A 26,964-nucleotide genomic window follows, 5' to 3' on the forward strand; every position below is an offset into this window, starting at 1 on the left:
CCTCCCCCCTTGCACATTACCGCTCCCGTGTCCTCTGTACGTCCGCGATAGTGGCGCTAGCAAAACGATATCACGTTTCAGCCGGCCATGGAGCCTCACGGCCAGTTCTGCCTGTTTGCTGAGGGACTTCCAAAAATCCCAATGCAATATACTCTCAGTGAATCTAGGCAAGCCCACTAGCTCCTTTAGAACCGAGCAGAGTGTGTTAAACCTCACAGATAGTCTCTATATTTCTTTTCTACTATCAGTCTGTGATCTCTTTTTAAATATTTCTCCAGCTTTTTCTTGTTTGAAGTCACATGTACTTTTTTCCCCCCCCCCCGTCACTCTGCTGTGATAAATAACAGCTTGGCAGAGCGGCGGAAGAAACTACAAATGGAAAAGTTTGCAATTTTTCAGGGGATAAATTATGAGTTGGTTGTAAATGAGAGGAGGAATATCAATAAACCTTGGATAGCTGTCCAACTGAGCACGTTGTTTCATTTATCATTCGAGCTGAGATGACGGGAAATTATTTTGATAAACTCACATCTAAGGGAAAATTATTTGTTAATACAGATGTTACATTCATTTCGTCATGGCTCTGGTGCAAAGACAGCTTGCTGAGCCTAAGGGAAAGATAAAACTGGCAAATGATTGTCTATGGCAGTGCTGTCAATACCCTTTCACGCAGATTCAAGAATCAATTAGTGAGGTGCTAATTACTGCAGTCACACGCTTCAGGAAAGTGATGGGAGAGTGAAGGAGGTGGGACTCCGCTGTCTCTAAATCATTCAGCTGCAGTCTTCAAGGTCAGTGTTTGGAGCAAATGTGGCTAATAATGTCCCTGTGGCTTCAATGAAGTAGATTGACTCAAGTCACGTGGCGATAGACGCAAAAAAAAAAATAAAGAAAGAGAGGTCTGAGGTCCTGCCACCTGTTGTGACGGGAGACAATAATGAGCTCGGACTGAAGTCACTCAAAGGCCGGAGGGCCAATCGTTAGTCCACCTCATGATGTCACTGAGGATCCCATCAAACACGATTCATGACTCCTGTCTAATCCTGAGAGGTTTTTGTTGCAGTCGCTATGAAGCCAGAGAAAAACAAGAGTGACTAACTATGGGCTTCACGCATAAATTATTCTTCCACCCAGATGAAATTGTCTGCGTAAAGAACTTAACATTTAAAGAAATAACTCCAAATAATAGGAATTTAAAATAGAATTGCTGGATCAGCCTGTGGTGAGTCATTAATAGGATTAAGACGCTTTTATAATAATGAACATATATTTTTAATATAATGTACATAGGATGTCAAATTTACTGTCAGTGAAGCAAAGCTATTATGTTGCAATGAGGCTATTGTCCTCTGTGAGTTGTAGCGTGCAAATTAATGAATATACAATGTTGGGAAAAATACTGTATCTTAATATTGTGGATTGAAAATAGGGGTGGGAATCAGCTAAACATTAAGGTAATGCGCTCACCACCTCCCACATCTCTATGGCAGCATGACAAATTGCACTGCCAACGCGAGATAAAAAAAAAAACATCCATCCGGGGTAAAAAGAGGTCAGAGAAGATAGTAGAAAGCTTTGAACGTTTGAATTCCAAAAAAACAATCCTTAGGTGTTGCCATCAGAAGTGAATCGTGGAATAAACATCGGTGGAGTTAGTTTGCAACACAAGGCCAAACCTACCCTTGCTTTAGTAGAATAAATCATACAACCTCCTACAGATATCAAATGTGCTTTTTTAATACATAGTATAGAACGACGAGTCTTTTAAATTCATTGTTCATAACTGCTGAGACAACACATAGCCTTGCAGCGCACTCCAGCGCCACCTCCATCTCTCGAGTACGTTGAGGGGAAACAAATACTGAAATTTGTAGTCATTTCACTTGCACAGTGAAGAAAAAGATTGCTCTTGCCCTTTTTATACTCCTGGGTAAATTCAGAGGTGTTATGATTAAATATATTTCAGTGAGAATGTACTATAAAAGCTGTGTAAGGGCAGTGTTGAATTGGGAATGATTGCATATAGGTGAAAATGTCATCAGGACGATGTATAAAATCTCTATAATTCATTTAAAAAAAAAAAAAAAAATACCATATTGTTGTAAGTGATGATTTAACTCTCCACTCACCATCTATTTATGATGATATTTTAGGTCGGTAGTAAGTTGAAAGGTTAAGTGTTATTACAGCCACTTTGCCATTACATCACATCAATAGCTGTGCAAATACCAAGAGTCCTCCAAAGTGATATTAATTAATTTATTACTATTATATATATCATATATATATGATTATATATTATTATTATTATTAATTAATTAATTAATTAATTAAGCAAGAGTGATGTACTCATGGAATCAGCTTAAATAGATGTAACATTGAGAATAAAAAAAATAAAATAAAAATATACAAGTAAAAAACCTAAAAATAAAAAAAAAAGGAAAAAAAATACAAATAAATGAATGAAATAGCTGTGCCATGTTTTTCCTTCCCTAAAGTCCAATTACAAAGTAGGAGAAGCCATCACCATGAAAAGAATGCTTTGTATCATCACTGGACATTTATGCCTTAAGCATATTTAAATTGTTCAACATATTTTGTACGAGGGTCCCTCGTTAGTGCATCATTCCCTGTCAAATCATCTCGTTAACATTTCTGCGTGAACATAAACTGGCTTTCATTGACATGAAAATGCACATAAAGGAGTAAATAAGTCAGCATTAGCAAAAATTGAGAGGTGCAAGAAAAGACGCCCAGCGCTAAGCAGAGCTAAAATGTGGCGGCAAATTTCAACTCAAGCCATCTTAATCGAATAAACTGTTAGATATCTTTCATAAAAGTATCAATAGACCTTATACTTCATATGATAAGTTGTTAAAATTGTTCAGACATGCTGCTTTTTCATCAAAGATGATGAAATCGGGCAGTGCACATTAGTAATGCAGATCCTCTCCTCAGCCCTTTCGCAGCCTGTCAAGCTCATCTGCACCAATCGTGTTCAAATGTGCTGAAAATGAAACCCTTGTAGTGTAAAAAAAAAAAAAAAATGGAGTCCAAGAGAAATCTGTCTCAAATGTACTGGGCCAACAGATTTGAAGCCCCAATCAAAGATTGATTGATCAATGTGACAACAGACTGTCAAAATAGTCAATTTGTTTTTCCCGTGCCATCAAATACATGAACAGACTATTGACAGTGAATGTAAAACAATTTAAAAAAAATCCAAAATACCTTGTCATCAGTATTATAGGCTATGAGGAATATTTGGTAAATTCATAGCAATTAATCAATTGAGAGTCGCAGGTGTAACATAACACATTGATTCTTATTTATAGCTTAGTGTTGCGCAACACAATGAAAAGCAAATATATTGTTCTGATAATAAACACTCCTCCCAATTGCCCTTGTAGAAGCTTATGTTGCAAGCAGTTCACATTACGTACCGACAAAACCGAAGTCGATAATGAAATGGAAGTCGATGATCATGAGCAACAGCCCCCCCCCCCCCTGACTCTTTGAAATGTCCACATCGTTAACGACCATGTAAAAGGGTAATTAAATGTTAACTTGATAAATGTTCTTCAGAAGTGTGAAGACACTTAAAGAGAACCAGAAGGGGATCATTTAGCATTGACGCTTAAATCTCCAGCTGAGAGTTTTACTTCCTCTCACAGGCAACCAACAAATGGAGTCAAATGATGCATGGCTCTATAATGCACTGTAAAGTATATTTGCTTATTTAGACGTTGGCATCGGGACGCGAGTCAGTAAAATAATATTGAAACGATAATCTACGGATGGTCTCAGCTCGTTGAGATCATTCAAGATGAGAAACAGTCCAAGACTGAACTCACCGTGTCCAACTCGTAGCGAGGCCGGCGAGCGATACATGGACACAGGTGGCTGACGGTACCTGGACACTTGAGGGCCCTGTGAGTACTCTGGTTGGGGGAGGGCGGGGGACTGGGGGGATCCAGGGGTAGGAGACAAGAGATGGAGGTCTGAGGAGCCAAAAGCTGAGCTGAGCACCGTCCATCCAACTGTCCAAAGCAACATCCAGAACAGGTGGCCCTCCACAGCTTTTCCTTTGGGGAGCATGGCTCACGCCCCCACCCCTTCACGACGATTCAAAAGAAAAAAAAAGGAGGAAAGTCCACAACAAAATGAAGACTCCAATTGATGGGAAGTGGAAGATCTTCGCTTTGAATCCCAAACTATCTGTGGTGATGAGAGCATAGACGGGTTTTCTGTGCCTATGAGCCGCTAGCGGCACCTGGAATGGGTTCCCTGCGCTCCTTTCTTCACCTGCGGGCAGAATGAGGAGCGAAGGGGGAAGGGAGGGGATCGAGCCTTCTGCCAGTCTCGCTTCGCCACTGCGCTGCTCCACTCTGTCAAGCCACTGATATCACACAGCGAGACCGGGGAGGAGGGAGGGATGCAAGGAGGAGAGGAAAGAGAGAGAGAGAGAGACGGGGAGCCCCACACGCTCCGGCACAGGCAAACTGTCAAGATTTTTATCTCAATCGTCTCCGCAGCAGAAGGCTGGCTATGGTTCGCCTAATCCGACGCGTTTCACTTTTGTGAAGTTTGGACAATATTTACTGAATTACTGGACTCCCTTTTCTACCAGCACTTTTTTGTTTTACAGATCTAATCCAAAAGAGATGACAACGCGGAGCTAAGATAAGAAACAATGAAGACGGAGCGAGATGTGAGGGGATGATAAGTGAGGGCTCAGGTGAATTTAAGTGAGGATGACGGGACGGAGAAAATGAAGGAAGTGGCAAGTGGGCCAGCTCATGCAAATCCTCCTCGAGGGTGCGGGAAAATCAAGGTATTGGGAAGCCATTGCAGAAGAGTGGCCTACTCGGAGGAGAGGCGGAGCGTGCAAAGACAGCTGGGATTAAAAAGAATGACAAGTCACGATTGAAACTGATAGTGTTCTCTGAAGCTCATTTGAAATGAACAAGATGTCGCTTCATGACAGCATCTTTATTTTTGATGGCTCTCAAATGGCCTATTGAAAAAAACTATCCAGGAAAGAACATCAAAATAAAAGTACCGTCATTTTCAGAGCCGCACTGGACTATAAGTCGCACCAGCTAAAACTTGTGATTCCGGGTTCAAAATTTGCAAAAACAAAAGTCGCGGCTTATAGTCCGAAATTTACGGTAATGTGGAGGGGAAAAAAAACGTTTAATCGTGTCAAAAAAAATATTTTACTGTTAAATATTTTATTTGATATTTTCAAATATATGATTTTCTCAGCCCCCTCCCCACCCTTTGCATTAGTCAAGCCCTCTTTGGCCCTAGAAGAAAAAAATCCCTGGAGCCGTGCCAGAGTAGAAGCAAGTAGCCGTCCGCTGTGACCACTTATTGCTGAGTGAGGCGGAAGAGGAGATGGCTAAGCGCCGGCAGCAATGCGCGTGCACTCGTCTGCTGACGTCCAGCCCACTGGTCACTGACAAGCTAACAAAACCAAGGTTTGTCATTGGCCCATCACAATGTCTTGCCGGATGAGAGCTGTCTGTAATTTTTCTCCCCCACATGAGCTAAAATAACAGAGTGCATCAGCCTGACAGTCTTCAACCGCTGCAATGTAAGATAATGTTAGTGTATGTTTTCATTTATATTTAACATGACTGCGGTTTACACATTTATGAGCTCGGCTTAAAACGATCTGACTAGTTATTGAAACGATTGAAGTATCCCGATGGCCGAGTAGTTATGGTGTAAAATATCAGATGCAGTGTGATGATGGACAATTGTCTGCTTGGAGAAAATAAACCTTAATCCGCAAGCTCAATATGTTTTTTGTGCATTAGTCAGCCTGTTCCTTGCTGTTATTTATTTCAGAGAGCACTCTTATCTGAGACACCCACAGGCACAGTAATTGTGGTGCGTGTTGGGAGCAAAGAACACAGGGATAATGTTTCCTGGGCAAATGAGCGACAATGGAAAGAAGACATTCTGACATCCACTGGTCCATGTAAGAGGAAAAAAAAAAAAAAGAACAGCGGCATCTGAGAGAATTCATACAACACACAAACACTGTGACTGTAGCCATTGCCCATTGATGTATTACATCTCAGACTATGTAATGGAGGGTGATGTAGTGATGGGAGTTTGAATACAAAGCAGATTTGTAGAGTGAGTCCAAGCAAATGACATTTTTATCAATTATTGTTTGGTGAATTTAAAATGTAAATGTTCTAGGATTGACCCCTGCGGAACACCATGTTCCACCAATATAAATTTAAACCTACCGAGTGTATATAAACTATATTAATTTTTTTCTGTTCAGAAAATAATCTTGGCAGTGTTTATTCTTTCACTGACTAGTCAGGATCAGTGCTAATTAGCGCTTTACACTTGGTGGTGTGTCTGTGTGACAGCTTAAATCTGTTTGGCAAAACAACTCAGTGTCATGGAGTGGGCACACAGTAGAGGATGGATTAAAAACTCTTTAATTCAATTAAATACACAACTTCTGAGTCATCAGTCTGCAAAAAAAACAAAAAACATACTGCAGAGGACCGCGTGCACAAACTGCAACACAGATCTGATGGTCACATTTGAAATGCCTGTGAAAATTCTATTAATAAACCTGATAACTAAAAATACAAACGCCAGCTTCAGCATTGGGTAAAGCCAGACACTCTACAAAGACTATGTCAAATACAGTAACAATGGGTATACTGCTTTTAAGACTTTCTTCAGTGCGTGTTCACATCAATGAATTGGGAGGGTAGCGTCCCCCCCGCAACGCAGCAGTTCTCACACAAAGAAAAATGTGCTTTCCAAAATTCACCTAATACGAAAGGGACCCAATAGAATTCCATTGGCATTCAGTGACTGCCGCAATGTTTATCACAAGGTTAATATCGCTAATGCCCTCTGTTTTGTGTTGAAGCACATCTGCAACTAATAGCTTTCCTCTCCTTTCATTTCTACACATGCACGTTGGACTCGTCCACTCACCACAAAGGTGCAGTAATCCAATCCGTCGCACCAGGACTGCACCCTGACATCCTTAATAATGAATGAATCATAAAAACAAAACTGACATGCAGCAATTCAAATGGATTAAAAATGCAGCAAATAAAATGAATAAATTATAAAAGGCCACCGAGCACCTCGTAGGAGGACAACATGGGGGGAGAAGCAAGCTAAGGTAAAAGAAAAAAAAAAGACTGGGTCAAAGCAGTTACCACAACCAAGGTCACTTCACCACAAGAGTATTATGTTTACCTTACAGCGTGACCTTTTACCTATAGCAAAGACTATAAGATAACGAGAAAAATCCATTTTAGTGACCTCTATCACCGGTAGAGTAAAAATAAATATCCTTATGGTACTGGCCAAGCAATTTAGATGCAATGAATAAGGATAAAATATTGATGCTGTTGTTTTGAGTGAGAGCCGTAAAGATGTTTGCTTATGATGTGTTACAGCGTTGGGAAAAAAAAAAAATCATTCACAGCTGGAAAATGCTCGCTTAGCTGCGTTACACTTTCACATGTTTGCTATGCATGAGAAATACAAAAGTGCACTCAAGGAATGAAGTAGTACAAGCAGACGACGGACAAGATGAAAATAAATTCGGATTATTTTGCTTCCATTTTTGTCCCAACTGATTGTTTATAGATGATTATTCCCGATCATGCTAATGATATCTCACTTTGGAGTTTTTCCACAAGACCATCAACTGATTGTTTATAGATGATTATTCCCGATCATGCTAACGATATTTCACTTTGGAGTTTTCCCACAAGACCATCTGAGGTGAGCTTGTTCACTTGCCGGCTAAAAGTCAAACTGGACCTGGATTTAACACCATTGGACTGTACTTCCTCAGGAAACAACACTTCATATGAAGTACCACAGATACTCATCTCCTGCAAAGTTCTACCACACACACACACAAACCCCCACACCTCTAGAAAGAGTAATGAGGAGCATGGACTGTGCATCAAAACACACCTAACCGAGCAAGCAAACAGATGCCGGTTAGAGCAGGTCCCAATGCATCGCAAAGCTACGCCTGCTCTCACTCTCAGTGCATCCTAACTCAGAGCGCTTTATATGCAGCAGGGGAGTTTCCAGAGGATGATGTAATGCTAGAATTTGTAGCATCTCAGCATTTTATTAGCTCCATCGTACAAATGTAGAGTCGAATGCACTAGACCTTTAATAATCTTAAAATGTAATGCGCCCTGATAATGATATCACGCTTCACCAGATGGGTATAAATTAAAAGGGAAGAGTTTTTTTTTTTTTTTTAATTACCCCAGGGTAGCTGAATATTGGTCATTCTGCCCTTGTGAGGCTCTGCAGAGAAGCGATAAAATTCAACCACCAGGCCCCTTTGACCACAATCCAGACTGCCTTCTTTCTTCTCCTTTTTTGGGTTACCTGTGCACTGGTCCAATTAAAGTTGGCTTAGCTCACCACTAGGCATGCTGGGAAATAGTGACATTTCACACAGGGTGCTCTCATGAATATGAGGTGGAGTAATTAAAGCTGTAAAGAGCTCTGTAAAGATTCGGGAGTCATTTTGAGGTGAAATGAAAGGAGAACGGGGGGGGGGGGGGTCAAGTAGACAGCCCAATTAAGATAGAAAGACAAGTTCAAGCAGTGCACCCGGCACAATATGGATTTACAAAGCGGAGAGGTTATATGATTCAATTCAACAGGATGTCAAACTTTTTTTTTTTTTTCCGCTCAAGCAAGTGTTTTTCAAACAGCAATGCTATCAAAGTGGTTGTGAAATACCGTATTGGTCCGAATATAAGACGGTGTTTTTTGCATTGAAATAAGAGTGGGGGTCGTCTGACATTCGGGGTCTAGACATTAAACCCATTCACAACGCTAGATGGCGCCAGATATCTTTAAAGCGAATGCTGAACTTAACTCCCCAGGCCAAAGCGAACCCCTGTCACAAAGAAGAAAAATAATCAGGGTCGTCTTATATTCGGGCCAATACGGTAACTTTTACCGACCAACTCGGTCCAAACTGAATCCTGACTTTATATGCAAGATGCATAAGATAAAAAAAGTGTCAATATTTCAGCTGTGGCTAATGGAGAAGCTACACGTGGCTAAAATAACTCGGGACATTGTTCGTTTTTCTTCGCCAGCTCTGGCTAGCCTAAGTGCAATCCCTGATGGGCCTTGATGAAGGCAATCAAGCCTGAGCAGGAACATCTGCTTGAATGTCTCTCCACATCGCGCATGCTGACGACAGCTTTAGGCTTTTAAACAGACACGAGCTTTCATATCCTTGCATGTTTGCTGCTTTTCTCCATCCGGGAGAAAAAAGAAGAGCTGTCTAAATTCATGTAAACACTAAGCGCATACACGACACCCGTAAACACCACACTGGAAGTCGTCACACTGGTATGACGACCCAAATTGGACTTTTTGAACTTGATTTGGATTAATATGCTCTGTACCACTGTGTGAATTATGTAATGAAATAATTATTAATAGGAAACTGTTAATTGGTGTTTTCACAAGTTCTAAAGCGGCCATGATAGGGTTTGATTTTTTTTTTTTTCTACATAAATTCATCTGTTAGCTATTTTAGTGTATTTTGCCTCACAATGTGATAATTCTAAATAGAAACCTACTTCTTAAATATTTGTCACCCCCTTTTAAAATGCATACACGGGAATCTGAATATTGGCTCTAATAATTTAGGCGATTCATATTCAGAGATCAACCCAAAAAAATCCGTTTTCACGGTGGTCCGATCAAATTCCGTTTTGAATGGCAGCTGAATTTCCTTCGACAGCAACTTCTCAAAAAAACAAAAAAGTACCATCAATTTTACCTCATCGTTTGCCACGTAGAAGAGCAATTAGACGAGCTCTAGTTTGCTACTCAATTATCGCTGTAATGGAAGGAGAGAATGGCATTTAATTAGTTGGCCCCAGGATTAGACATATTGCACCACAGAGGTAAATGGATTTAATGTTGCAAGGATAAATGGAGTCTGTGCAACGATGTGCGAATCTTTGCACGTGTGCAGCGGCTGTAACGAAGTGTCACAAATCGCTTGATACGTCGTTCTCGGTCTTGTGTCTCAATTTGCCACGTGGATTCATCGCATGACATTAAACACAAATCACAAATGCCTGTGTTAAGTGAAACACGTTTGGAAAGTGGCTGCTATTGTAAAGAAGATACCCTAAAATAGTATGTTCAAACTTTTAGCAAATCAGGCACCGAATCATTTTCATTTTTTGTTTTATGAATTTAATATGAGTAAAAGAAAAAGACGGATACGTCTTGCACTTTGTGACAAGCGCATTAATCGGTCTTCAAATCTGGGTTTGAAAAACTACTGGGAACACTGTGCTGTCAAAAGCGGTTATCTAGTTCATCCCCAATTTCTCCTCCCCTGCGTTCTAAGTCACGGTTGCCTCACCAAAACTTTTTACTTTTGATCTTTTCTGGATTACTTGATTCAGCATGTATCCCGTACATATTTCTTTAGTCCATTCTTATACAAGTATAAGCGATGGTACCGTATTTTCCGCACTATAAGGCGCACCGGATTATAAGGCGCACCTTCACTGAATGGCCCATTTTAAAATTGTGTCCATACATAAGGCGCACCGGATTATAAGGCGCACCTTCAATGAATGGCCCATTTTCAAACTTTGTCCATATATAAGATATATACATTTGGCCCGCGGGCCGGACTTTGGGCACGCCTGCTTTAGTGGCTCAATATTGGTCCATATATAAGGCGCACCTGATTATAAGGCGTTTGAGAAAATTGGAGGTTTTTAGGTGCGCCTTATAGTGCAGAAAATACGGTACTCTGATTGGGGGAGGGAATGATAGTGACAATAAAGACATTAGCAGTGGCGTTTTTTTCGTTTAGGAAACCACCATGTCCTGTCTCATAAATAAAGACAAGAATCCATTAAGACTAAGAAGGTGTATCCATTCTCCCTCGTCTCTCATTATTAGTCCATCTGCATCCATTGACGTATACATTCCTCACGGCAAGGCCACGCAGGGCCAATCAGAATGTCGAGAGTGGGCATGTTTCATCGCAACAGCCTGTCAATACAGCGGGTCCTCACCTTGATGAGGTCATAAAGATAACGGTGGAGCAGTCATTTGGGAAGCGCATACTTTGGAGACTCAGCGGGATTCTTGAACGGATGCCAGATGCTCGACGCTCGTGTTTACCCTCGTCATTCTTCAGACAGCTTTTTTTTTTCTTAGCGGTGGTCACAATAAAAGCCTGTGCTTCTTGAGCTGGAAAATGCCCTCTTGTTCTGCCCACACACTCACAGAAGCTGAGCTGAGAAGAAAATCAGCTTCTCCTTGCATGTCGACTCGCATGCCTGTCTTTCTGTGCAAGCCGATGCTCAATCATTGATGAGGCCAAGTTCTCTGTTATTCATGAAATCACCATAGGATTAAAGAAGAAGCATCGGTAAGAACTTTTAAAAGATAGTTTGCTGCTCCATCACACCAGACTCTAAAACAAAGTGTCTATTTTTTTATTTTTTTTTGTGGGTGGATTGAGTACCATCATTTCTGGACTATATAAGGCATACCCAAATAAAAACCGCACCAGCTAAAATTCGGGGAAAATCCTCTTTAGTTCACATACAAGCCGCACTGGACTATAAGTCGCATGTTTAATTTCCATATGTAAGAGAATATCCACAAATCATACAATATCATAAAAATTCAAGATCCAAGAATTTTTATTCGCCATGTTTGGGCGAATCAGGAAAAAAATCATGAAAAAGTAGCGGCTTATGGTCCAGAAAGTACGGTATTTAACAATCTAAGATTTACCCACTTACTGCAGTGGGGGAGGTGGTCACTCTCCATATTGGAGGATCAAATGGTCTTCTCAGTTGGCTGAACTCTTCAACTTCTGATAACGTGCACATACATAGCCCTTGTGAGCTCCAGCTAAATCCCTCTGATAGTGTCTACGTACTTGCGCACATAAACACACACACAAAAAAAACGCCCGGTGAGACATGCTGCACTCGGCTGATAAAGTGCTTACACCTTTTTGACATCTCATTCGCTCGCCTCCTGCCCTTTTCTCACTCATGCATATGAGACTTCTCAGAGAGACAATGATTTAAATCAACACTAGTTGGCTGTAAGATATAAACTATATACGTTGAGAAAAATCAGTTCCTCATTGTGCCTGGCAAAAAAAAAAAAATCAGAAAAAAAAACACCTTATTGTACATTCTAGACCTTCTACTACTTATTCATGCATTTTGCAGCTCATATTGATGTTGCAGCTATTTCCAGAGGTCTATTAGACAGATGGAAACAACAAAAGCGGTGCGAGAGAAACATGTTGCTATGGTAGCACCCAAATGAGTTTGATAATGAATAGATACAACCTGAAATATTTTAGTAGTAGTGATGTCACGTCTGTTCCAAAAACACACTAGGAGCCAACCAGGTGGCTTTTAAAGATGACAAACTAAGTTAGATATTCTCAATCTGCTCCATTAATCACAGCAATCCACATTAATCAACACAGATTGATTTTTCCAATTACATTTTGGTTTCAAGTCTCATTAGAGTCTCCAATGCTGACCATAAAGAGAACATCAAGGTGATTGGTGAGAAGCAAATCCTTTTTTTTGGTACACTTTTGTTCGTGTCGCTTTGGAAAACAGTTGAGTTTAACTCGAGTTAATACCAGATAGACAACAATAGAACAAAATAGTGAAAATAATCTTTACTCCTTCAAGCACATCAAAAGGTTTCATGGTTTTCATCTGAGCAGCAGGGGAGCGAATCACCAGGCAGACTAAGCTCCGTGGCTCCCTTTCATGAATTTTCCAATACCGCTACACTTTTAATGAAGTCAAATTACATTGAGGCTTCCAAGGAAAGACATTAATTCAATCCTAGCAGAAACTGGTTGGTCACTTTATACTGGTATGAATCCAAGAAAACATCTCCGTCCAGTCTTGCAATTTGACTTTGCAGAAAAATTTGAAATTCCTCCGTTAAACTGAATGAATAGTGTAAGGTGACCACTTTAAAAAAAAAAAAAAAAAAAAAAAAAAATGACCACAGCGCATCGATGCAAATTGGAGCCAACTGTCAAATACACGTTGTGACATCTCCAGGGAGCATGTGTAGCCTAATTTGCAAGCCGGTGAGGTGACACGTGGATGTGTCTGGGGAGGGAGAAGGAAAGGAGGGGCACACTGTGGCCTGTGGCACTGCTCCCTCGCTCTTTCAGTCTCTGCCTACGTTTCTGTCTCTGGAGATCTCTCTCAAGCCGTTCGTCCTCGCTTCCCCTTTAACTTTTCCGTATCCTTTCGCCTTTTAAATCCCCCATTGCTTCTGTTTCCTGTCCCATCTCGTTTGATGAGCAAGGTCGGAGGTGGTGGGGTGTAACGCTGATTTGCATAGGAATGCAAAGTGGGCTAACTACTGGTGCTTGGGAAAAAGGATGAACATATGGATATTTTGTGGAAAGGGGGAAAAAATTGCGAATTGAAATGAATACAACATCGCCTTATTCCGAATACGGCTCGACTAGGGCGGAATTCATCACTCGCCAGCGACACGTCGTAATGAAGCTGTCGTTTGTCTGCCTAATGGCACCTAGGCTCCATCTGTCACTTGAAAAAACGCCGACATGCGGCATTCACCTTGCCAGCTCGTCTTTGCTGACAGAGAGCCACACGCGTGACCTTTGTCTCCCAGTGCGTGGATGTGTGTTTTCCCGGTGCTGCTAAATCTCTTAGCACGCCGCTACGCTCTCACCGCTAGTGCATGCCACTGCTCCAGTTTTGTTGGGTGCACTTTACATATGACCCGGTTGTCACGAAGCTAGGTGTGCGTCTTTCCAGTCGGACAGCTGGAGCTGAGCTCGCAGTCTGTCTTTCGGGAGCACTTCATGGCTTTTGCTTCTACTCCTGTGCCAAGGCCTAAAGGCGAACAGTTAACCTTGGGTATATCGAGACCGCTATGCACCAAAACACACCCAAAGTCATATTCACATTGCTAGGTGTAATGAATTCCAAGAAGTAGACAACCACAAGTTATCTCGATTTTTTTTTTTTGTCAAGGATTCCTGCAAACAAGTGGTTGAACGCAATCGATAAAAGTGAGCAAGCTGGGAAATTTCATCAATTTTCACTATGAGCTGCACTCCGCACACAAGTATAAATCTGAAATGCAGTAACTATAATGTGGTTTGCATTGACACTATCCAAGGGGGGCTAAAAATAATTTGGCCTTAGCCCAACAATACAGTATATCTGTCAGGAATGTTATTGGTGACTAAGCACAAAGTACCCCCAAGTTAACACCTGTGAAATACGGTGGATATAAAAATATTAACTGCATTTCCCCTCATTTAACATGAGATGTTGTAATGTTTATACCTAGCATTGCACAAATGTTATGAGATCAATTCTTGTCCCATGTGCTATCGTGAAGTTGACGTTTTAAAAGATGCGTCTAGAAGCGAGATCACAGTGTGCCTGACATTTGACCGCTTAAGTCAGAGGTGTCAAACTCTTTTTTGCGGGCCGCATTGTAGTCATAGCTTCTTTCGGAGGGTTCATTATGATAAATGTATGAGCACCTCATATTGTATACAGTAAAAGCTACAAAACAAACTGACAAATAACTCATTTTCAAATCAGACGAGTCAAAACTGGTCAAATATTTAAAAAAATAGATATTATTAAAAGTGAAGACAATTTGCAATTCTAGTAATGACACAATTTGTCTTCGCGGGCCACATAAAATGATGTGGCGGGCCGTATCTGGCCCCCGGGCCTTGAGTTTGACAATTGTGGCTTAAGTCGTGCAAGTAAAACATCTTTAAAGTCTTCGTTCACAGATCTCAGCTTTATCAATGCTCACCAAATACCAGAGAAATTCAAAAAATAATTAGAGGGGAAAATAAAACACAGCTGCCCACACAATCATCCATGTCAAGAAGCCACGCATTTTACATAAATGAACCCAAGGGATACAAGTTTTGCGTGTCCTTATTTCATCTACTTCCATATAAATTATCTGAGATATATATAAATAAATAATATTTTGCTCTTTTCCAGATTAGTAATATAGTACCTGGAAGTGTCAATGATGCCTCCTGTGGTGGGGAGGGGCTGAGCAGTCTGATTGGAGTGCTGGCCAAAATTACGTGTGCTGCATCTATGTGGAGTTAACAGCAGCAGAGTAGTCTAACTGCTACTTAGGGATGTAAAAAAAAAAAAAAAAAGCATGCATAGAATTGACTCCACAAGTGCAAAAATATCAGAAGTTAGAATTTTAGGTTTGTCTTGATTGCTTCATGCAGGTATACTCGTGACACAGCATGCCATTCAAGTGCAATCAGCACCGCAGTACAGTAAAATATACATCTTGCATGTTCATTTTCACTGTAATCTACATGATTATGTTCAGCCCACATGAATCCGATAAATTCTAAAAATACAACAAACTTTAAAATACAGGAAACTTTTTCTCACAGGAATTGAGTAGGTTTTTGTAGAGTTCATTGGGAGGGTAACTCAAAATGAACTCGATAAACTCACCTGACAGGTAGATGGATTGCTACTGTATAATTGTTTCAATGCTTGTTCAACTTGATAAATGTACAAAGAGAAAAGTTGAGAGAAATAATCAAAAATGATTAACTAAAATGTCCCCACAGCATTGACAACAATATTTTCAAAGATTGAATCTTTAGATTTAGACTTTAAACCCACCATTATTCTAACTTGGAATAATATGTAGTTTAACATATTTGTGTAAAGGAAAGAAACTATTACGTAGGTCAAAATGTATTTCCACTAGAGATGGGTGAATACCGATTCCAGGTATCGGTATCAGTACCGATATGAGCCTTATCATTAGATATTGGTACTTGCGACGACGGCTAACGTCTTATGATAATTTTCCAATTAGGAATGACAAATTGGAAGTAGAGAGAATTGCCATTAATTTCATGCAATTTAAAAAATTGCCACATTGAATGTGTAGGGCTTTATTTCAAACTGTCATTGTTTATGGGGGTGATAATAGTGGTATCGGCACTTGGTATCGGGTTGGCAAATTGAATGAATACGTTTAAATTTGTAAAGGTAGATGTCTGTGTTCCACTTAGTGCTATAAATTAAAATACAATAATTACAAAAGTCATAGAAAAACATTTATTTAAATTTAGTTGAGCATTAATATTTATCATTTGCAGTATATTGCTGCCACAAAACCTGTCTTAATGTCATTATCCCAACAATTCAACTCTACTCATTTGTCATATTATTGAATGAACACAGTCAGAGGTTATAATTGCCAGCATCCTCCTCATCCTACTTCCATCCCGCCATAAACAAATCAATGCTACCCTGACAAACAGCATCGCTAGCAACGTGCATCATGTTCTGATTAGCAGAGCGATAAGATGATGCGATGAGACATTGACCTCTAGACGAATCATCAACACGTACTGTACTGTAAAAGTCAACGTGTACCTGCAAAGCTGCACCTGGCATGCATACTAAAAAGATACAAAACTGGCCAAGACCGGCTAACTGCATTTAACATCTAGATTTAAAAATATGCAAGTGAGGGGACCAGGGTGGTTGTGGCAGGAGATTTTGGGGGGTTGGTCTCACTCTAAGAAAGCCCAAGCCACTTTCATTTTGCATCTTCAATTTACACAGGGGAAATAGCACCATGAGGGTAGCACTATCTGAAACGAGAGTTAATGATATGATAATAGATGAATTTCACCTTGAGGTCATTCAACAATTATCTTCTTGTCAATGTAAGAGCTCATCTTAAAATTGAGCTGCGGCCTTCAGCTGCTCTTAAGAAAGATGTGTTATGGAACAAGTGAACACTGTACTGTATGAAAGAACACGGTACATGTATACACAAATTGTTTTTATACTGCAAGACACTAATCTCAAATTAATTATGGTAAATAGATCTTTTAAAAAGAGCTTAAATTGATTGCAGTATTTTTTTTTTTCAAATTTATATGTAACATCGCGATGAAAACTTAATTGTGACAGGAGTACTGAAACTCACTTTTGTCGCGGGCCGCATCGTAGTCATAGTCGAGAGGCCATTATGACTGTCAACCTAAATAAATGTTTCTTTCGAAGAGGCCATTCGGACTGTCAACCTATATAAATGTATGAACTTCTCATATTTTATATAGTATAGGCTACACAACAAACTGATAATTAGTTTCGAAATAAGAGACGAGTAAAAACTGTTCAAATTTTAAAAAAAGATGAATGCTAATAAAAATTGCTAGAAACATTTATATTTTTTAAAAGTGAAGACAATTTGCAATTTTAGGAGTGACACATAAAACCGATGCACGATTTGTCTTCGCGGGCCAAATATAATTATACTGCGGGCCAAATTTGGCCCGTGGGCCAGAGTTTGACACCCCTATCTTAAAGCATTACTTGCAAATTCAAAAAGGATCTGAGATAGTGATGACATATATTTGTCAAGAGAAATTCAGCACATTTTTTTAACGTGTCGCATGAACCTCAATGGCAAATTGCCCAGTTACTAATGAATATTACTTTATATTAAAACACAACTAATGCATTAGCAGTATGATGAACTTGTGGACAGGTCAGACAATTAAAAGACTCCGTTTCCTCACTCCAATATCCCCGTTCAACTGCAACCTGATGGAGTCAAGACTTACCAACCACACACTAAATCGACATCCTCCTTTATGCATGGTGAGTTCTCACTTGCAACGCAGTTACAAGGCAGCAGGAGAAAAAAGGATGGGAGGGGGGAGGGCAGAGGAGCAGATGCTTTTGACAGTGTGCGGGCAATAAGGGTCACTATGACTGAGAAAGAAATCAGCTATGCTTCAACACACAAGCACTTGTGTGCGCACATGCAAAACCTTGAGTGAGTAATGGGCTGGCAAAAAGGGCCTAGGGCCAACCTCACTGACACACAGACTCAGCACACACTATAGGGAATAACGGAAATGTAAATAATCATCGTCACTGTCACCTCAAAATTTACTAAAATGTAAAAAACTAAGTGACACATGACCTCAGCTCATAAAGACTCAGGTGAAGTTGCAGGGAAAAAAGAATGTCCTGGCACGCTCAGCCATTTTCTCCCATGCTACGATGGCACATATGACATCCCAGCATGCTCCCCCCCTGAGCTTGCCTCAAAAATGCACGCAAAGCCTTTCAAAAGCATTACGCCACCGACGGAAGACACGTTTATTGCGTCGGACACTTTGGTGAGAAGATGGTTTGATTCGCAAGAGCGCTGGCCGTGCGTGGGGCTCATGTTGCTGTGGAGACATTTCAAGAAGTGGGGCACAAGAGCGAGGGCACGCTGAAGTAAACAAGGTTTGAAAATAGCCTGCGATAAAACAGGCATGGCATGTTTTTCCTTTGGAGCACCTGGACGCTGCAACACATACCGTATTTTCCGCACTATAAGGCGCACCGGATTATAAGGCGCACCTTCAATGAATGGCCCATTTTAAAACGTTATCCATATATAAGGCGCACCGGATTATAAGGCGCATAGAATAAATAACTCAACCGTGCTCAAATGCTATCACAATATAGTAACACTCGAAATAGTGAAAACAATAATGTATCAATAACTCAACGTTGCTCAAACGTTAATATCACACAACACACAAAATAAACACGTAAAGCTTACTTTAATAAATTAGTCCTCATTCCCGAATCCATATTGGTCCATATATAAGGCGTACTGGATTATAAGGCGCACTTTTGAGAAAATTGGAGGTTTTTAGGTGCGCCTTATAGTGTGGAAAATACGGTACATGACAAAGAGTTTGTAATATGTCATTAGAACTAAGATAACCAAATGCCAACACTCTGGTGTGCATGGACGTCAGGTCCGACATGTATCGGGCATCTCCAGACCGACAGCAGTCTGCTTGAATTACTTTCACAGTTACAGTGATGCATTTGACCCAAGTTGTTTATCACAGCCGTGAGAGGACACCAACACTGCTACACACACATTTAAAAAAAACACACACATGTTCACCATGACACATTCCACTATTTCCTCTGTGACACATGAGGGAGGGGGGGGGGGGGGGTGTCTGTGGAAGAGCGGCTGTAATTGGGTCCCTTGTCAACCAGCAAATTCATGTCAGCATTGGTCACATGGGATAGTATTCTAAATGGCATCAGTGTCCTACTTTGCAGGTATGTGCATTTGCACGTGTGTGCATGTGTGAACTGAGACCTAAAAAGTATAAATGAAATGGATCTTTTAAAAAATAATGTCAAACTGATATTAAACAATATTTGCAACCTATGGGATCAAATTTCAACATTTGATTCGGTCACACGAACAATAAACAAGGTAAGGATAAAACTATCCGACGTGAATCTAATCAAGAATTACTCATCATTCAGACCTTTAGATAATAAATACAAACCATTCGAGAAATGTCATGTTTTGTCTCGATGACTCACTTCGTTTGAAACGCTGCTCAAATTACCCGCGTGTATCGTGATACGGGCTAATCAAATTGTTAATTGCGCAAAAAGTGTGAACGAACCCAACAGTAGGATTAAGATGTACAAAGTGTGCTGATTAAGATTTAATTATGCACAGCAAAGGGTCATGGTATCGGTACTTGCCATGTTGGCCGATACCAATATCACCTATTGTGGGTGTTTTATAATCACGAACAAGAAAAATAGAACATTTCCATTAATTTTGAGGAAAACTGCTGTATCAGGATATAAAGGTCTTTAAAAAATTTTTAAAAAATCAGATTTTATGCATCAAAAGCACAATTGGTATTGTTGCTTGGTATCGGTATCAATGACTATCCAGGAATTGAGTACTTGAGCATCGGTCTGATATCACAACATGCCTTAAGGCTTTGACTCCACTGCCTGTTGGTACAATCCAGTTCTACGAGTTCCATCTGAGATTGTTGCGTAATGAAACAACATGACAATGACTGCAGGCATCAAACTCTGGAAATAGCTAGAAAAGCAAAGTACGAGAACCGCGCAAGATGGCCTGTGAAAAACAGCCGAAGAGCTTAAAGTGAGAAGATGATACTTAGCAGGGAGATGATGACGATCACGCATTTGGTCAGCGTCATTTTTAACACTGTAGTATTAGAGTGTTATGGCTGACGTCAGAATCCGGGTCGTTCCCCTGCTTTGGTGTCTTTCCCTCCCAGCTCCCAAAACGGGAAACACACTCCGATATAAGTAACGGAAAATTATGCAACGTGCTGTCAGAGCAGATTTGCTCCAAAAGAAAAAGTTTTTTTGGCTAAGAAAAGAAAGCACGTGCTTATGAAACGCTTGGCTGCAAAGGTACAATCGAGGATGTCGCGCTACCGTCGTACATCACCTTAGCCAGGTTGTCTTTCGGGAACTTTTGCGGGCATTAAATATCCAAGATCTCCTGCATGGTTCATTAACACAGCCAGGAACAAAATAGGGTTGTAAAGTGAGCATGGTTAGTTGTAAGGGCTAGTTTGTATTAAAAAGTTTGAAATTGCTTTTATTGGAAAAAAAAAAAATAGTATAACATGAATGAGGACTCGAGTTTCCCACCTACCTGCTTTACAAATAATAAATACTAATTACCAATATTGTCTCTCAATGTAAAAAAAGCAGAGGCTTGCAACAGAATGAGTCCAACTCATAATCTTTTATGCTGCAGCCAGGACGGAAAGTTTATCGTTTGTACTTGCTCATGCAATTGAGTGCAAAGTGAGAATGCTGTCTGCCTCTGACAAATTACTTCGATTTGGGTGGCCTTCGAAACATATCCGCCGCACTGCAAAAGTTTATCAACCTGCAGAGGCGGCAAAGATAGGAGAGGCTGATGAGAACCTGCAACCTCTTCTTGTGCTTTCCAGATATACACAAGCAGGTAACAACGTAAAATTCACATGCACCTTGAATATTGAGATGCTAGCTAACACATGACAAGTAGCTGCCCTAAACCTAAATTCTGGCAAGGCGTTCAAAGTATTGATTGGATGATTTCTACGTGTAGCCGGGGCTCCTGAAATGTGTCCCGGAATAAGTGTTGATGGATGCGTCTGCAGCCGGGCTCTCAGTCAGCGAGAGGGAAAGGCGGCTCCTGGGAACGCTCCAGCAGTCTCAAGGTTATGCGCCTGGCACCAAAACAGATGGACGCCCCTCATCGTAACGCTCTGTAATGTCCGTAGCTCAATCATTCCTCCCCTCTCTCTTTCGCAATAGAACATTTCCCATGCTTGCTGAAAGAGGCTGGACATCAAGAGATGAATTGTATCGAATGTTTCCACAAGCCTGTTTTTATTTATCCCACCTCTACCGATAGGAAATCATTCACTAGTTATGTTTGGGTTAAAGGCTCAACACACTATGGATGTATTTAACTTTTATTCTTCCATTGAATTAAATGGCAGAGTAATAAATCGTTTAGATCAGGGGTGTCAAACTCTTTTTTTTCGCGGGCCGCAATGTAGTCATAGATTCTTTCGGAGGGCCATCCCAAATAAATGTATGAGCACCTCATATTATATACAGTAAAAGCTACAAAACAAACTGACAAATAACTCCTTTTCAAATCAGACGAGTAAAAACTGGTCAAATATTTAAAAAAAAAAGATATTAAAAGTGAAGACAATTTGCAATTCTAGTAATGACACGAATTTAATGCACAATTCGTCTTCCCGGGCCACATAAAATGATGTGGCGGGCCGTATCTGGTCCCCGGGCCTTGAGTTTGCCACCTGTGGTTTAGATTATCATTTTCAGGGTCACAGCACACTACAACTTGGACTGCTCACCAATTAAAAAAAAAAAGGTGAAACATGGCAAGAGCATTAAATGATTTAAAAGCAAATAAAAGTTTTTGGAATGAATCCAGTTGTGCACTGGTCAGTCACTGCTGTGAGGCTAAAAATGGGGCGAACGTGCTCAAATTGAGATGAGCCAGTTAAAAGACGATTTTTGCCTATCTGCAGGCAACTAATGGATGCAGCACTGGACCCCCACATAGAGTCCATTACAGTCGTCCTACTGGGTAGGGGCAAAGTTATGGACTACTGTTTCAAAGCACTGCCTTGCAAGAATTGGTTTGACTGCTGCTACAAGTGAAAACATAAGGGGACTTAGAACTGAGCCTCTCACTGGAGGTGAGCATCACTAAAGTCAACCGTGCAAACCCACTACTTAAAAAAATAAATAAAAATAAAACTGGCTGTTACACTTAAATGAAAAACAGCAGTTCCTACTTTTCTGAGAAGCCTTTCTACAAGATTGAGTGCATTAGATTTTTTTTTAATCCACTCATCTCTCCTCCAACACCAAAATCGGCTTAGCATGCATTTATGGATCTTGCTTCATGCACTTTGAACAAAAAAAGTCCCTTTCCAGACTATTTCTAAAAAAAAAAAAGGACATTTAAAAAAAAAACAATGGTACTGACTGGTACAAGAATTGACTTCCCAGCATCTTTAATGGAAAATGTAAATTCCCCGAACCTCTGAAACTGTACTGTTGGTCGCTGACATAAGCGATCTTCATCTTCATCAACGATCTAACTGTATGATGCAGCTAGTGTACGGCGAGTTTAATAAAGCCTCATTATGCATCAATGCGTACGTACACTTCCTGACAACTCAAGATTTATTGTATAATAACAAAGGTTCATGATAACGACATCCGTACAAGCAGAATCAATAACTGTCAGCGTTAGTTTACTGGTTCTGTGCTCTGTCTTCCTCTTTGTTTACCACGTCCCTGACTGGGTAAACAATGCTGTGACCTTTGCAGTGATAATTCAGTTACATAAGTTGAGTAATTGCTCTGGATGTGGAAGGGAAGAGAAGTCCCTGCCACTTTTGTTTTTCCGACCGCTCCCATGTGGCTTAAATGTAATTCTGAAGTACCGTATTTTCCGCACTATAAGGCGCACCGGATTATAAGGCGCACCTTCAATGAATGGCCCATTTTAAAACTTTGTCCATATATAAGGCGCGCCGGATTATAAGGCGCACCTTCAATGAATGGCCCATTTTAAAACTTTGTCCATATATAAGATATATATACGTTTGGCCCACGGGCCGGACTTTGGACACGCCTGCTGTAGTGGCTCAATATTGGTCCATATATAAGGCGCACCTGATTATAAGGCGGCTTTTGAGAAAATTGGAGGTTTTTAGGTGCGCCTTATAGTGCGGAAACTACGGTAGTCATGTAATCTGACAGTTTCTTGCCAAAATCAGTGATGGGTATGCAATGACACAGAGTGGGAGGACTATTATAAACTCAGTGAGCCAAGTGGGCACAAAACCCTAAAATCTTGCTTTGTGTCTTCTTCTCGTGAGTAACACATCCACAATCGCAAAGCGGGGCCCACACATAAGGAATAAAAAATCGGAGCGTAGAATGTTCCTGGCTGCTTCGATTTACTCCACACGTTCAGCCACCTAGAGCGCTCTTGCCTGCAACGAAGGGACCCTTTACTGGCAAAAATGTTCATAGGATGGATGGAGTCAGGGAAGCAGACAATTACTGCCATTTGCTGCCAGGCTATTAGGGAGGAGGGGGCGGAGAGTGAAGCTACAGTGCACCCCTACACTGCTAATTAGAAACCCTCTCAAAGCAATGTGCTCAGTGAATAAAAAGCCAGAAAGCAAACACGCAAGACAAAATATGCCTCTTATCATCCACATTTGATACGTATTTGCTGAATTTGACTAAAAATAATAAGGTGTTGCAGTAAATTTGATTTGGTTTTTACTGTCATCTTGCAATTTATCCCGGAGAGTGAATGAGCCATGGGGACACACTTGGGACGGGTAGAGCAAGAAGCCTGAACAAGAGACGAGGCAGTGGAGGAAAGTAGCAGGAAATCTGATTTCATGCTCCAGGGATTGTATCTCATTTTCTCTCAGCACCGAGGGACAGTGTGCAGTCCTGCATATGCATTTAGTGCCCCCTGGTGGTGACACACCGAAAAGCCAGACTTGAATTCAGCTACTATGCATGTTTTTTTTTTTTCAAGTGAGAAGAAGCCAAATCCACACAGGAACATCAAAAATAGGAATCAAACCATCTTATCAGTCCAACAGAGATTCAAGCTCCTTAATTACAATAAAAGCTGAGACTGTCAGCAGATCTAAATATTTCTCTTTATACTTCAAAAAAAATATGTGCACATTAGAAACTCTTTCCAAACACTCCAAAGGCCTCAGATGTTTATGAGTGTCTTTGTGCAATCCACAAAGATCTGCAATCGCGGTTTTGAAGGTAAAGTAGAACAAGGCAGTACTCACGGTCATTGCAATGAGTCCCTGAATAAGACGTCATGGAGCAGTCGCAAGTGAAGTTCTCCCACTGTTGGATGCACACACCCATGTTGGCACAGGAGTCCTCCTGGCAGGTGGTGCTCGGGCCTGCAAATGGGAAAGAAGTAGAGCTGAGGAAGTGTCACCAAAATAATTTTGAAATATAATCAAGTAGTAGTAGCCATGCAGAAGAGAGGTAGTCTAGAAATAAATATGTACAGTAGAAGAAGAAGCAGTGTCACCAGAAGAAACCAGGGTTAAAAAAACACAACTGATTCATTCACTTGAGCCCTTTTTCATTCTGAATATGTTCCTGGTGCCTTTCTTATGGTGACATTGTCAACATCTCAGATCATTTCTGATTTCTGCACAAGCGGACACGCATGCAATTTTCTTCATTCCAACGGGTTTCAGAAGTTTTATCCGAGTAAAACTTCAAGTGTTGCATTTCCTCGGTGAACAAGCAAGACAAAACAGCGAATAAACGTTCACTCATAAAATGACAAAATATGTTACGAGTATTCTCACAAGGGTTTAGTGGGGGGATTTTTTAAAACAGAAATGCTTAAATATTACTTTGAGACAAAATTGCCAGTTGTTACTAGAAAACTATATTCATTTTTATAATTGGATTTATATAGGCTATCTTGATTTTCTGACTGCTAAATTCTAGTGAGAACAGGCTTTCCTCTCAATTAGCTTTTCTCAAACATTTCTTCTTTAAGAATACACAATGGACATGTCGACTTAGATTTAATGAGGCACGATAGAAAGAAAAAAAAGACCACAGTGAATATCTAGGATGCATTTTAGCCAAAAAACTATTCAAAGTGAAACTAGAGGTGCGTTTAATATCCTGCAACACTTAATAAATGGTAGCTTTGATTTTTGTCTACATATAGTGGGAATTCAGAAAAGTATGAGTTCACACTTATAACCCCTCAAATCAAAATCAAAGCAGACACTGGATGAAAATCTGAAAAGAAAACAGTAAAGACAGTGAAATAAAATTTAAAAAAAATACAAGTAATGGAAGACAAATGCAAGTTAAGATTTTGGAATAACACACTAAAGTAGAAAACATTAAGTTTGCATTCTGAAAGTACAGTACAGTGCAATGCATTATGGGTAACCACCAAGCCTTTTATTTCATCAGAAATGTGTTTATGGATGCGAGTCATTGATTTTGGACTTTATTACTTGCTAGCTTTCTGACACCAATGATATTGAGGAGACATCTTAATTTTTTTCTTTACTCCTTAATAAGATTCAATGACATATGATGTTTTGAACTGCTTTTAAATTATTGACCTTTTCCAAATTTGTAGTTGTAATGATGGCCATCAGTACTAATACTTTTGTCCATTTTTTTTTTTAATGTTCTCTCACAGCCCCCTTTTCCGTTTTGTTTTTGTCTCTACGACACTAAAGGGGTAAGATTGCCTCGTTGACACCCGTGATGCATTTCACACTGCAGACTTTCAGGCAAGCCAAGACGCCAAGTTTAGCCCTCTACCTTGCAGATCGGCTTTGGTGAAACCAACTTTGTAAGAGCAGGAAAAAATATAGTTGTAGTTTATAAAAAAGAAAGAAAAGGGCAAAAAACAAAGGGGAAGATGTTAGTAGAGGCATTGCAAAGCGTATTGAGAGCTGAGCTGGAATAAAACCTTCAGTAAAATTCAAATCCAGCCCAATATTCAATTTTCTTTCAATTAAAGTCTGTCTATTGTTATTATATCGCCCTCTAGAGGTATTGAGAACATATTGTATTAATCATTATGTTTACATTACTGGCAATGAGCCCTATTTTTTTCCAATTCATGACTGAATTACTCGCCAACATTTCTTGCTTATTAAATAACAACTTTTAGCAAAAAGGGAAAATATTCAAGCAGAAATATTCTCAAACAATGAATAAAAGTAGGAGGGAGGGGGGGTTGTCAAGTAAGCAGCATTAAAAGAAGCTTCCGGAAAACACTTCTAATTAGCCAGATCATTTTGTAACAGGCTACAGGCAATTTGTACCTTCACAGCCCCGTTCAATCTGCCCACTACGGAAAAGGGCATCGCTGATGAGATCCGGCAGGCGGCCGTTGAGGTCAACTGAGGCCAAACAACCCTGGAAGCCTTCACGAGAAACCACCAGCTTGGGGAGGTTCTGATACATGTTAGGTCCCAGACCTCCGACAAACAGATCACCTAAAGCGAGATGAAGGTAAATGAGCATCATTAGCGGTGACTTATTATTTCTCTAAACAAGTCACGGGGGGCTTTCCAGAGATGGAGAGAAGTCGTTCTATATTGTTCTTTACAGCCTCGTGATAATTATGCACAATCCTAATAATTAAAATGACATTACACTGCATTTCGTTTAGCTTTGTTTAATTCCTTTCTTTCATACTCCCCCTGATGTAGTGAAATATAAATGTCTTTGTCCCTGTGGTAATTACAAACCAAACAGTGTTGCCAATAAGTTGCAGACTACATAAACACGTTTGTGTTCTAAAAGTCTATTAACATCCGTACTGATAAACGTGAAGTGTCCAGGCAGGTCCAATAATAATTTATTTCACCAAGGGTGAAGATGGTTGCCATGGCTACGATGGTGTTTA

At 40.3% G+C, this 26,964-nt stretch overlaps 1 protein-coding gene across 12 annotated transcripts in view; it reads right to left on the reverse strand.

Moving 5' to 3' along the window:
- Positions 1-26,964, reverse strand: part of LOC119118176 (neurexin-3b) — a 146,864-nt gene that overhangs the window by 60,734 nt on the left and 59,166 nt on the right. For 8 of the 12 annotated variants that reach the window (XM_037244991.1, XM_037244990.1, XM_037244987.1 and 5 more), the window contains 2 exons: positions 26,378-26,551; positions 24,341-24,460 (listed from right to left, as the gene is read on the reverse strand). In XM_037244991.1, the coding sequence (XP_037100886.1) occupies positions 24,341-24,460; positions 26,378-26,551 (294 nt within the window). Of the gene's footprint in view, positions 1-3,854; positions 4,412-24,340; positions 24,461-25,868; positions 25,896-26,377; positions 26,552-26,964 lie in introns of those variants that run through there. The other 4 variants (XM_037244980.1, XM_037244981.1, XM_037244982.1 and 1 more) reach the window with 2 other exon arrangements.

Source organism: Syngnathus acus, chromosome 24, assembly GCF_901709675.1.
Source record: "Syngnathus acus chromosome 24, fSynAcu1.2, whole genome shotgun sequence".
NCBI classification, from domain to species: domain Eukaryota; kingdom Metazoa; phylum Chordata; class Actinopteri; order Syngnathiformes; family Syngnathidae; genus Syngnathus; species Syngnathus acus.